A 15,187-nucleotide genomic window follows, 5' to 3' on the forward strand; every position below is an offset into this window, starting at 1 on the left:
TTGTCTCACCTGCCCCTGTCTCACCTACCCTTGTCTCACCTGCCCTTGTCTCACCTACCCTTGTCTCATCTGCCCTTGAAGTCTCACCTGCCCTCGTCTCACTTGCCCTCGTTTCACCTGCTCGCGTCTCACCTGCCCTCTTCTAACCTGCTATTGTCTCACCTGCCCTTCTCTTACCTGCCCTCGTCTCACCTCCTCTCGTCTCACCTATCTTTGTCTCACCTGCCCTTTTCTCACCTGCCCTCGTTTTACCTGCCCTCGTCTCACCTGCCCTTGTATCACCTACCCTTGTCTCACCTGCTCTTGTCTCACCTGCCCTTGTGTCACTTACCCTTGTCTCACCTGCCCTTGTCTCACCTACCCTTGTCTCACCTGCCCTTGTCTCACCTGCCCTTGCCTCACTTGCCCGCGTCTCACCTGCCCTTGTCTCACCTACTCTTTTCTCATCCAACTTTCTCATCTGCCCTTGTCTCACTTCCCCTTGTCTCACCTACCCTTGTCTCACCTATCAATTTGTCTCACCTGCTCTTGTCTCACCTGTCCTTGTCTCACCTACTCTTGTCTCACCTGCCCTTGGCTCACCTACCCTTGTCTCACCTGCCCTTGTATCACCTACCCTTGTCTCACCTGCCCTTGTCTCACCTACCCTTGTCTCACCTTCCCTTGTCTCACCTGCCCTTGTCTCACCTGCCCTTGCCTCACCTGTCCGCGTCTCATCTGCCCTTGTTTCACCTACTCTTGTCTCACCTATCAATTTGTCTCGCCTGCTCTTGTCTCACCTACCCTTGTCTCACCTATCAATTTGTCTCACCTGCTCTTGTCTCACCTGCCTTTGTCTCACCTACCCTTGTCTCACCTGCCCTTGTATCACCTACCCTTGTCTCACTTTCCCTTGTCTCACCTACCCTTGTCTCACCTGCCCTTGTCTCACCTGCCCTTGTCTCACCTGCCCTTGCCTCACTTGCACGCGTCTCACCTGCCCTTGTCTCACCTACCCTTTTCTCATCCAACTTTCTCATCTGCCCTTGTCTCACTTCCCCTTGTCTCACCTACCCTTGTCTCACCTATCAATTTGTCTCACCTGCTCTTGTCTCACCTGCCCTTGTCTCACCTACCTTTGTCTCACCTGCCCTTGTCTCACCTACCCTTCCTACCCTTGTCTCACCTGCCCTTGTCTCATCTACTCTTGTCTCTCCTGCCCTTGTCTCAGCTGCTCTTGCCTTGTCTCACTTTGCTCCTGGAGTTACAGAATCATGGGATATTTTTTTTGACTCTTATGTGGCCTTAAGTGACGCGTGTTCCTGAAGAAAGATCGTCACGTAAAGTCACAATGTTACGGAGCACATTGCCCTGCAGACGATTCATCATGTAACGCCACAGTGTTACGGGCGGCGCGACCCTGGAGATATACCGTCACGTTACGTGACAGTGTTACGGAACATGCGGCCCTGGAGACCGGTCGTCACGTAACGTCACAGTGTTATGGAAGAAGTGAAGCGGAGCGACGTTATCAGTGGAGCCAGAATCTACCTGGCGACGATCTACCCCACTTGTATCAGGACTCAGTGGCTGCTGCGCCCCCGTACTGTTCAGTCAGTGGGTGCCCGCACATCGAGGAATATACTCAGTGGGTGTTTTACCCCCATACAGTGCATATATTGGGTGTTTTACCCCCATACAGTGCATATATTGGGTGTTTTACCCCCATACAGTGCATATATTGGGTGTTTTACCCCCATACAGTGCATATATTGGGTGTTTTACCCCCATACAGTGCATATATTGGGTGTTTTACCCCCATACAGTGCATATATTGGGTGTTTTACCCCCATACAGTGCATATATTGGGTGTTTTACCCCCATACAGTGCATATATTGGGTGTTTTACCCCAACACAGTGCATATATTGGGTGTTCTGACTCCATGCAGTGCATATACTGGGTGTCCTACCCCCAATACAGTGCACATACTGGGTGTTCTGACTTTATACAGTGCATATACTGGGTGTTATAAGTCTATACCGTGCATATACTGGGTGTTATAACTCCATATACTGGGTGTTATAAGTCTATACCATGCATATACTGGTTATTATAAGTCTATACCGTGCATATACTGGGTGTTATAACTCCATACCGTGCATATATTGGGTGTTATAACTCCATACCGTGCATATATTGGGTGTTATGTCTATATCGTGCATATATTGGGTGTTATAAGTCTATACCGTGCATATATTGGGTGTTATAACTCCATACCGTGCATATATTGGGTGTTATAACTCCATACCGTGCATATATTGGGTGTTATAACTCCATACCGTGCATATATTGGGTGTTATAAGTCTATACCGTGTATATATTGGGTGTTATAACTCCATACCGTGCATATATTGGGTGTTATAACTCCATACCGTGCATATATTGGGTGTTATAAGTCTATACCGTGCATATATTGGGTGTTATAACTCCATACCGTGCATATATTGGGTGTTATAACCATACCGTGCATATATTAGGTGTTATAAGTCTATACCGTGCATATATTGGGTGTTATAAGTCTATACCGTGCATATACTGGGTGTTATAACTCCATACCGTGCATATATTGGGTGTTATAAGTCTATACCGTGCATATATTGGGTGTTATAAGTCTATACCGTGCATATATTGGGTGTTATAACTATATACCGTGCATATATTGGGTGTTATAAGTCTATACCGTGCATATATTGGGTGTTATAAGTCTATACCGTGCATATACTGGGTGTTATAACTCCATACCGTGCATATATTGGGTGTTATAAGTCTATACCGTGCATATATTGGGTGTTATAAGTCTATACCGTGCATATACTGGGTGTTATAACTCCATACCGTGCATATATTGGGTGTTATAAGTCTATACCGTGCATATATTGGGTGTTATAACTCCATACCGTGCATATATTAGGTGTTATAAGTCTATACCGTGCATATATTGGGTGTTATAAGTCTATACCGTGCATATACTGGGTGTTATAACTCCATACCGTGCATATATTGGGTGTTATAAGTCTATACCGTGCATATATTGGGTGTTATAAGTCTATACCGTGCATATATTGGGTGTTATAAGTCTATACCGTGCATATATTGGGTGTTATAAGTCTATACCGTGCATACATTGGGTGTTATAAGTCTATACCATGCATATACTGGGTGTTCTGACTCCAAACAGTGTATATACTGCTTGTTCAACCCTCATACAGCACATACACTGGGTATTCAAGCCCATACAGTGCATATACTCGGTGTTCTACCCCCAAACAGTGCATATACTGGGTGGTCTACCCCATACAGTGCATATACTGGGTGTTCTACTGCCATACAGTGCACATGACTGGTATTGTACTCCATCACAGTGCATGTATTAGGTATTCCAGCCCCATACAGGGCATATACTGGATGTTATATTTCATACAGTGCATATAATGGGTGTTCTATCCCCATATAGTGCATATACTAGGCACCCCGACTCCATAAAGTGCATATATTGGGTGTTCTGACTCCATAAAGTGCACATATTGGGTGTTCTAACTCCATAAAGTGCACATATTGTGTGTTCTGACTCCATAAAGTGCACATACTGGGTGTTCTGAAACAATACAGTGCTTATAATGGGTATCCGACCCATACAGTGCATGCACTTGGTGTTCTACCCCATACAGTGCATATACTGGGTGTTCAACCTCCCATACAGTGCATATACTGGGTGTTCAACCTCCCATACAGTGCATGTATTGGGTGTTCAACCTCCCATACAGTGCATGTACTAGGTGTTCAACCTCCAATACAGTGCATGCACTGGGTGTTCAACCTCCCATACAGTGCATATACTGGGTGTTCAACCTCCCATACAGTGCATGTACTGGGTGTTCAACCTCCCATACAGTGCATGTACTGGGTGTTCAACCTCCCATACAGTGCATGCACTTGGTGTTCTACCCCATACAGTGCATATACTGGGTGTTCAACCTCCCATACAGTGCATATACTGGGTGTTCAACCTCCCATACAGTGCATATACTGGGTGTTCAACCTCCCATACAGTGCATGCACTTGGTGTTCTACCCCATACAGTGCATGTACTGGGTGTTCAACTTCCCATACAATGCATGCACTTGGTGTTCTACCCCATACAGTGCATATACTGGGTGTTCAACCTCCCATACAGTGCATATATTGGGTGTTCAACCTCCCATACAGTGCAAGTACTGGGTGTTCAACCTCCCATACAGTGCATATACTGGGTGTTCAACCTCCCATACAGTGCATGCACTTGGTGTTCTACCCCATACAGTGCATATATTGGGTGTTCAACCTCCCATACAGTGCATATACTTGGTTGTTCAACCTCCCATACAGTGCATGTACTGGGTGTTCAACCTCCCATACAGTGCATATACTGGGTGTTCAACCTCCCATACAGTGCATGTACTGGGTGTTCAACCTCCCATACAGTGCATATACTGGGTGTTCAACCTCCCATACAGTGCATGTACTGGGTGTTCAACCTCCCATACAGTGCATGTACTGGGTGTTCAACTCCCATACAGTGCATGTACTGGGTGTTCAACCTCCATACTGCATTACTGGGTGTTCACCTCCCATAACAGTGCATTGTACTGGGTGTTCAACCTCCCATAAGTGCATATACTGGGTGTTCAACCTCCCATACAGTGCATATACTGGGTGTTCAACCTCCCATACAGTGCATGTACTGGGTGTTCAACCTCCCATACAGTGCATGTACTGGATGTTCAACCTCCCATACAGTGCATGCACTTGGTGTTCTACCCCATACAGTGCATATACTGGGTGTTCAACCTCCCATACAGTGCATGTACTGGGTGTTCAACTTCCCATACAGTGCATATACTGGGTGTTCAACCTCCCATACAGTGCATGTACTGGGTGTTCAACCTCCCATACAGTGCATGCACTTGGTGTTCTACCCCATACAGTGCATACACTGGGTGTTCAACCTCCCATACAGTGCATGCACTTGGTGTTCTACCCCATACAGTGCATACACTGGGTGTTCAACCTCCCATACAGTGCATGTACTGGGTGTTCAACCTCCCATACAGTGCATGCACTTGGTGTTCTACCCCATACAGTGCATACACTGGGTGTTCAACCTCCCATACAGTGCATATACTGGGTGTTCAACCTCCCATACAGTGCATATACTGGGTGTCCTACCTCCACACAGTACATACAGGAGGAGCGCTATTCCCTTCACACCATTCATTGTTAATGGGTTACAAGGAAAATGTGGTCAGTCGTTGGTGAACCCGCGGTGTAATACATTCGGTGGACCATCGCTAGTGGCTGGACTACCCCCCCCCCCATGTGTAATGTCATTGATGCTGGACTCCGTAGGATGAGTTCAGTGGGTGTTGGATTCTCCTATGAGTGCAGTCAGTGGGTGTTGAACCGTGTAGAATGCAGAGTGCAGTTAGTGGGTGTTGACCCAGTAGAATGTAGTGAGTGGGTATTGGACCCTCTTACAGTGCAGTCAGTGGGTGTTCAACCCCAATAAAGTGCAGGCATTGAGTGTACATGCAGTGGGTGGAGGTCATCCCTGTGGTGTACATACAGCAGGTGGAGGTCATCCCAGTCGTGTACATACAGTGGGTGGAGGTCATCCCAGTCGTGTACATACAGTGGGTGGAGGTCAACCCTGTGATGTACATAGAGAGGTTGGATACACATAAAGTGAATGTTGATCATCCCTATGATGTACATACAGTGGTTGTAAGTCATCCCTGTGGTATACATACATTCGGTGTTGGTCATCCCTATTGTGTACATACAGTTGGTGATGTCATCTCTGAAATGTACATACAGAGGCTGGAGGTCATCCCTGTAGTGTGCACACAGAGAGTGAAGGTCATCCCTGTAGTGTGCACACAGAGAGTGAAGGTCATCCCTGTAGTGTGCACACAGAGAGAGGACGTTATCCCTGTAGTGTGCACACAGAGAGTGGAGGTCATCCCTGTAGTGTGCACACGGAGAGCGGAGGTCATCCCTGTAGTGTGCACACGGAGAGTGAAGGTCATCCCTGTAGTGTGCACACAGAGAGTGAAGGTCATCCCTGTAGTGTGCACACAGAGAGAGGACGTCATCCCTGTAGTGTGCACACAGAGAGTGGAGGTCATCCCTGTAGTGTGCACATAGAGAGTGGAGGTCATCCCTGTACTGTGCACACAGAGGGTGAAGGTCATCCCTGTAGTGTGCACACAGAGAGTGGAGGTCATCCCTGTAGTGTGCACACAGAGAGTGAAGGTCATCCCTGTAGTGTGCACACGGAGAGTGGAGGTCATCCCTGGAGTGTGCACACAGAGAGTGAACTCATCCCTGTAGTGTGCACACAGAGAGTGGAGGTCATCCCTGTAGTGTGCACATAGAGAGTGGAGGTCATCCCTGTACTGTGCACACAGAGTGGAGGTCATCCCTGTAGTGTGCACACAGAGAGTGGAGGTCATCCCTCTAGTGTGCACACACAGAGTGAAGGTCATCCATGTAGTGTGCACACAGAATGGAGGTCATCCCTGTAGTGTGCACACAGAGAGTGAAGGTCATCCCTGTAGTGTGCACACGGAGAGTGAAGGTCATCCCTGTACTGTGCACACAGAGAGTGAAGGTCATCCCTGTAGTGTGCACACAGAGAGAGGACGTCATCCCTGTAGTGTGCACACAGAGAGTGGAGGTCATCCCTGTAGTGTGCACATAGAGAGTGGAGGTCATCCCTGTACTGTGCACACAGAGGGTGAAGGTCATCCCTGTAGTGTGCACACAGAGAGTGGAGGTCATCCCTGTAGTGTGCACACAGAGAGTGAAGGTCATCCCTGTAGTGTGCACACGGAGAGTGGAGGTCATCCCTGGAGTGTGCACACAGAGAGTGAACTCATCCCTGTAGTGTGCACACGGAGAGTTGAGGTCATCCCTGTAGTGTGCACACAGAGAGTGAAGGTAATCCTTGTAGTGTGCACACAGAGAGTGGAGGTCATCCCTATAGTGTGCAGACGGAGAGTGGAGGTCATCCCTGTAGTGTGCACACAGAGAGTGAAGGTCATCCCTGTAGTGTGCACACAGAGAGTGAAGGTCATCCCTGTAGTGTGCACACAGAGAGAGGACGTTATCCCTGTAGTGTGCACACGGAGAGTGGAGGTCATCCCTGTAGTGTGCACACAGAGAGTGAAGGTCATCCCTGTAGTGTGCACACAGAGAGAGGACGTCATCCCTGTAGTGTGCACACAGAGAGTGGAGGTCATCCCTGTAGTGTGCACATAGAGAGTGGAGGTCATCCCTGTACTGTGCACACAGAGAGTGAAGGTCATCCCTGTAGTGTGCACACAGAGAGTGGAGGTCATCCCTGTAGTGTGCACACAGAGAGTGAGGTCATCCCTGTAGTGTGCACACGAGAGTGGAGGTCATCCCTGTAGTGTGCACACAGAGAGTGGAAGCTCATCCCTGTAGTGTGCACACGGAGAGTGGAGGTCATCCCTGTAGTGTGCACACAGAGAGTGAAGGTAATCCTGTAGTGTGCACACAGAGAGTGGAGGTCATCCCTGTAGTGTGCAGACGGAGAGTGGAGGTCATCCCTGTAGTGTGCACACAGAGAGTGGAGGTCATCCCTGTAGTGTGCACACAGAGAGTGAAGGTAATCCTTGTAGTGTGCACACAGAGAGAGGACGTCATCCCTGTAGTGTGCACACAGAGAGTGGAGGTCACCCCTGTAGTGTGCACACGGAGAGTGGAGGTCATCCCTGTAGTGTGCACACAGAGAGTGGAGGTCATCCCTGTAGTGTGCACACAGAGAGTGGAGGTCATCCCTGTAGTGTGCACACAGAGAGAGAGGTCATCCCTGTAGTGTGCACACAGAGAGTGGAGGTCATCCCTGTAGTGTGCACACAGAGAGTGGAGGTCATCCCTGTAGTGTGCACACAGAGAGTGGAGGTCATCCTGTAGTGTGCACACAGAGAGTGGAGGTCATCCCTGTAGTGTGCACACAGAGAGTGAGGTCATCCCTGTAGTGTGCACACAGAGTGGAGGTCATCCCTGTAGTGTGCACACAGAGAGTGAAGGTCATCCCTGTAGTGTGCACACAGAGAGTGGAGGTCATCCCTGTAGTGTGCACACAGAGAGTGGAGGTCATCCCTGCAGTGTGCACACAGAGTGGAGGTCATCCCTGCAGTGTACATACAGAGAGTGGAGGTCATCCATGTAGTGTGCACACAGAGAGTGGAGGTCATCCCTGTAGTGTGCACACAGAGAGTGGAGGTTATCCCCGTAGTGTGCACACAGAGAGTGGAGGTCATCCCTGTAGTGTGCACACACAGAGAATGAAGGTCATCCCTGTAGTGTGCACACAGAGTGGAGGTCATCCCGGTAGTGTGCACACAGGGAGTGGAGGTCATCCCCGTAGTGTGCACACACAGAGAATGAAGGTCATCCCTGTAGTGTGCACACAGAGTGGAGGTCATCCCGGTAGTGTGCACACAGAGTAGAGGTCATCCCTGTAGTGTGCTCACAGAGAGTGGAGGTCATCCCTGTAGTGTGTACACAGAGAGTGGAGGTCATCCCTGTAGTGTGCACACAGAGTAGAGGTCATCCCTGTAGTGTGCACACAGAGTAGAGGTCATCCCTGCAGTGTGCACACAGAGAGTGGAGGTCATCCCTGCAGTGTGCACACAGAGAGTGGAGGTCATCCCTGCAGTGTGCACACAGAGAGTGGAGGTCATCTCTGTAGTGTGCACACAGAGTGGAGGTCATCCCTGTAGTGTGCACACAGAGTGGAGGTCATCTCTAGTGTGCACACAGAGTGGAGGTCATCTCTGTAGTGTGCACACAGAGTAGAGGTCATCCCTGCAGTGTGCACACAGAGAGTGGAGGTCATCCCTGTAGTGTGCTCACAGAGAGTGGAGGTCATCCCTGTAGTGTGCACACAGAGTGGAGGTCATCCCTGTAGTGTGCACACAGAGTAGAGGTCATCCCTGCAGTGTGCACACAGAGAGTGGAGGTCATCCCTGTAGTGTGCTCACAGAGAGTGGAGGTCATCCCTGTAGTGTGCACACAGAGTGGAGGTCATCCATGTAGTGTACACACAGAGTGGAGTCATCCCTTGTGGTGTTCATAAACAGGTGGAGGTCATTCTTGTGGTGTGCATACAGTTGTGGGCTTCATCCCTTTAATGTTCATACAGTGGATAGGTCATCTTGTGATGTACATACAGTTGGTGGGTGGTCATCCCCATAATGCACGTACACTTGATAGGAGGTCATCGCTATGATGTACATACAGTTGGTGGGGGTCATCCCTGTGATGTACATACAGTTGGTAGGGGGGGGGTCATGTGTGTGATATACGTACAATTGGTAGGGTCATCCCTCTGATGTACGTACAGGTGGTGTGAGTCATCCTTATGATGTACGTGAAGTTTGTGGGGATAATTCCTGTAATGTACGTGGAGTTGGTGGCGGTCATCCCCTTGATATATGTACAGTTGGTGTGGGTCATCTCTGTGATGACAGTACAGTTGGCGAGGATCATTTGTGTAATGTACTGACATTGGTGTGGTTATCCACGTAATGCACGTACAGTTATTCCTGTGATGCACGTACTAGTGGTAGGGTTCATCCACCTCATGTATGCACAATTCTTGGGATCTTTCCCGTAATGTACGTAAAGTTGGTGGGGTCATCCCTATGTTGTATGTACAGTTGGTGAAGGTCATCCCTTTGATGTACATATAGTTGATGGGGTCATCCCGTCATGTACGCACAGTTGACGGTGGTCATGTGTGTGATGTTCATACAGTTGGTGGAGGTTTATCCCTGTGATATACGCACATTTGAAGATGGTCATCCCCGTAATATATGTACATTTGATGGGGTCATCCCTGTGATATACGTACAGTTGATTGCGTCATCCCCCTTCATGTACCTACAGTTAGTCGTGGCCATCCCCGTAATGCACGTGCTGGGGTTATCCCTTTGATGTACGTACAACTGAAGGGGGTTATTTCTGTGACGTACGTACAGTTGTTGTGGTTATGCCTGTGATCTGCGTACAGATGATGGGGGACATTTCCATGATATGCGTAGATATGGTGGCGTCATCCCCGTGATGTACGTATAGTAGGCGGGATCATCCTGTGATGTACGTACAGTTGGTGGGGATCATCCCCGTGATGTACGTATAGTAGGCGGGATCATCCTGTGATGTACGTACAGTTGGTGGGGATCATCCTATGATGTACGCACAGTTGGTGGGGATCATCCCCGTGATGTACGTATAGTGGGCGGGATCATCCTATGATGTACGCACAGTTGGTGGGGATCATCCCCGTGATGTACGTATAGTAGGCGGGATCATCCTATGATGTACGCACAGTTGGTGGGGATCATCCCCGTGATGTACGTATAGTGGGCGGGATCATCCTGTGATGTACGTACAGTTGGTGGGGATCATCCTATGATGTACGCACAGTTGGTGGGGATCATCCCCGTGATGTACGTATAGTGGGCGGGATCATCCTATGATGTACGCACAGTTGGTGGGGATCATCCCCGTAATGTACGTATAGTAGGCGGGATCATCCTATGATGTACGCACAGTTGGTGGGGATCATCCCGTGATGTACGTATAGTGGGCGGGATCATCCTATGATGTACGCACAGTTGGTGGGGATCATCCCCGTGATGTACGTATAGTGGGCGGGATCATCCTATGATGTACGCACAGTTGGTGGGGATCATCCCCGTGATGTACGTATAGTGGGCGGGATCATCCTGTGATGTACGTACAGTTGGTGGGGATCATCCTATGATGTACGCACAGTTGGTGGGGATCATCCCCGTGATGTACGTATAGTGGGCGGGATCATCCTGTGATGTACGTACAGTTGGTGGGGATCATCCCGTGATGTACGTATAGTAGGCGGGATCATCCCGTGATGTACGTACAGTTGGTGGGGATCATCCCGTGATGTACGTACAGTTGGTGGGGATCATCCCGTGATGTACGTACAGTTGGTGTGAGTCATCCTAGTAGAGTACGTACAGTTGGTGAGTCATCCTAGTAGAGTACGTACAGTTCGTGGGGTTGATCCCTATGATGCACGTACAGTTGGTGGGGTCATCCCTCTGATATTCATACAGTTGGTGGAGATCGTTTCTGTAAGAATTCATACAGTTAGTGGAGATCATTTCTATGATAATTCGCACAGTTGGTGGGGGGGGGGGGGTTATCCCGTGATGTACGTACAGCTGGTGAACATAATATTATTTTGCAGGAGTGGTGTACGGGCCGTGTCCGTGGTCGTGGTCTACAGCGAGTGGTGTACGGGCCGTGTCCGTGGTCGTGGTCTACAGCGAGTGGTGTACGGGCCGTGTCCGTGGTCGTGGTCTACAGAGGAGTGTGTCAGCAGCGGTGGCCATGATGGACCACCTTCTCAAATGTATGTCCTCACCCCACAACCCAGACTCCCTCCCCTTCATGTTCCTCGTCATGTTCATGAGTCATGATCATCAGAAGGACTTTCATGTTCATAATCACAAATATTCATTGTCTCTTGGGTCGTGATTTGCGTCATCAGCTCATAATCATCATTTAACTCATCTTCATCATTATCGCAAATAATCATGATCATCATTTTGGTCATCTTCATCATTATCACAAATAATCATCATCATTTTGATCATCTTCATCATTATCACAAATAATCATGATCATCATTTTGATCATCCTCATCATTATCACAAATAATCATGATCATTTTGATCATCTTCATCATTATCACAAATAATCATCATCATTTTGGTCATCTTCATGATTATCACAAATAATCATGATCATCATTTTGGTCATCTTCATCATTATCACAAATAGTCATGATCATCATTTTGGTCATCTTCATCATTATCACAAATAATCATCGTCATTTTGGTCATCATCATTATCACAAATAATCATGATCATCATTTTGGTCATCTTCATGATTATCACAAATAATCATGATTATCATTTTGGTCATCTTCATCATTATCACAAATAATCATGATCATCATTTTGGTCATCTTCATCATTATCACAAATAATCATGATCATCATTTTGATCATCTTCATCATTATCACAAATAATCATGATCATCATTTTGATCATCTTCATCATTATCACAAATAATCATCATCATTTTGGTCACCTTCATCATTATCACAAATAATCATGATCATCATTTAATTCATCTTCATCATTATCACAAATACTCATGATCATCATTTTGATCATCTTCATCATTATCACAAATAATCATAATCATCATTTTGCTCATCTTCATCATTATCACAAATAATCATGATCATTTTGATCATCTTCATCATTATCACAAATAATCATGATCATTATTTTGGTCATCTTCATCATTATCACAAATAATCATGATCATCATTTTGATCATCTTCATCATTATCACAAATAATCATCGTCATTTTGGTCATCATCATTATCACAAATAATCATAATCATCATTTAACTCATCTTCATCATTATCACAAATAATCATCATCATTTTGGTCATCTTCATCATTATCACAAATAATCATAATCATCATTTAACTCATCTTCATCATTATCACAAATAATCATGATCATCATTTTGCTCATCTTCATCATTATCACAAATAATCATGATCATCATTTTGATCATCTTCATCATTATCACAAATAATCATGATCATCATTTTGATCATCTTCATCATTATCACAAATAATCATCGTCATTTTGGTCATCATCATTATCACAAATAATCATAATCATCATTTAACTCATCTTCATCATTATCACAAATAATCATCATCATTTTGGTCATCTTCATCATTATCACAAATAATCATCATCATTTTGGTCATCATCATTATCACAAATAATCATGATCATCATTTTGATCATCTTCATCATTATCACAAATAATCATCATCATTTTGGTCATCTTCATCATTATCACAAATAATCATGATCATCATTTTGGTCATCTTCATCATTATCACAAATAATCATGATCATCATTTTGGTCATCATCATTATCACAAATAATCATGATCATCATTTTGATCATCATCATTATCACAAATAATCATGATCATCATTTTGATCATCTTCATCATTATCACAAATAATCATATCATCATTTTGGTCATCTTCATCATTATCACAAATAATCATGATCATCATTTTGGTCATCTTCATCATTATCACAAATAATCATGATCATCATTTTGATCATCTTCATCATTATCACAAATAATCATAATCATCATTTTGGTCATCTTCATCATTATCACAAATAATCATGATCATCATTTTGGTCATCTTCATCATTATCACAAATAATCAATCATCATTTTGGTCATCTTCATCATTATCACAAATAATCATAATCATCATTTTGGTCATCTTCATCATTATCACAAATAATCATCATCATTTTGATCATCTTCATCATTATCACAAATAATCAATCATCATTTTGATCATCTTCATCATTATCACAAATAATCATGATCATCATTTTGATCATCTTCATCATTATCACAAATAATCATGATCATCATTTTGGTCATCTTCATCATTATCACAAATAATCATGATCATCATTTTGGTCATCTTCATCATTATCACAAATAATCATAATCATCATTTTGGTCATCTTCATCATTATCACAAATAATCATGATCATCATTTTGATCATCTTCATCATTATCACAAATAATCATGATCATCATTTTGATCATCTTCATCATTATCACAAATAATCATGATCATCATTTTGGTCATCTTCATCATTATCACAAATAATCATGATCATCATTTTGATCATCTTCATCATTATCACAAATAATCATGATCATCTTTTTGATCATCTTCATCATTATCACAAATAATGATCATCATTTAACTCATCTTCATCATTATCACAAATAATCATGAACATCATTTTGATCATCTTCATCATTATCACAAATAATCATGATCATCATTTTGATCATCTTCATCATTATCACAAATAATCATCATCATTTTGGTCATCTTCATCATTATCACAAATAATCATAATCATCATTTAACTCATCTTCATCATTATCACAAATAATCATCATCATTTTAGTCATCTTCATCATTATCACAAATAATCATCATCATTTTGGTCATCTTCATCATTATCACAAATAATCATAATCATCATTTAGATCATCTTCATCATTATCACAAATAATCATGATCATCATTCTGGTCATCTTCATCATTATCACAAATAATCATGATCATCACTTTGGTCATCATCATCATAATCACAAATAATCATGATTATCATTTTGGTCATCTTCATCATTATCACAAACAATCATGATCATCATTTAGATCATCTTCATCATTATCATAAATGATCATCATCATTTTAGTCATCTTCATCATTATCACAAACAATCATGATCATCATTTTGATCATCTTCATCATTATCACAAATGATCATGATCATCATTTTGGTCATCTTCATCATTATCACAAATAATCATGATCATCATTTTGATCATCTTCAACATTATCACAAATAATCATGATCATCATTTTGATCGTCTTCATAATTATTACAAATAATCATAATCATCATTTAACTCATCTTCATCATTATCACAAATAATCATGATCATCATTTTGGTCATCTTCATCATTATCACAAATAATCATGATCATCATTTTGGTCATCTTCATCATTATCACAAATACTCATCATCATTTTGGTCATCATCATTATCACAAATAATCATGATCATCATTTTGATCATCTTCATCATTATCACAAATAATCATGATCATCATTCTGATCATCATCATTATCACAATCATGATCATCATTTTGGTCATCTTTATCATTATCACAAATGATCATGATCATCATTTTGGTCATCTTCATCATTATCACAAATAATCATGTTCATCATTTTGGTTATCATCATTATCACAAATAATCATGATCATCATTTTGGTCATCATCATTATCACAAATATTCATGATCATTATTTTGATGATCTTTGTCATTATCACAAATAATCATGATCATCATTTTGATCATCT

The 15,187-nt window shown here is 43.9% G+C and overlaps 1 protein-coding gene across 1 annotated transcript in view; it reads left to right on the forward strand.

The window, feature by feature from the left end:
• Positions 1-1,482: 1,482 nt before the first annotated feature.
• Positions 1,483-15,187, forward strand: part of LOC139748816 (sphingosine-1-phosphate lyase-like) — a 194,993-nt gene continuing 181,288 nt past the window's right edge. The window contains exons 1-2 of the mRNA XM_071662247.1: positions 1,483-1,627; positions 11,344-11,508. Of these exons, the coding sequence (XP_071518348.1) occupies positions 1,483-1,627; positions 11,344-11,508 (310 nt within the window). The remainder of the gene's footprint in view (positions 1,628-11,343; positions 11,509-15,187) is intronic.

The sequence above is a fragment of the Panulirus ornatus genome, chromosome 5 (genome assembly GCF_036320965.1).
Source record: "Panulirus ornatus isolate Po-2019 chromosome 5, ASM3632096v1, whole genome shotgun sequence".
NCBI classification, from domain to species: Eukaryota; Metazoa; Arthropoda; class Malacostraca; order Decapoda; family Palinuridae; genus Panulirus; species Panulirus ornatus.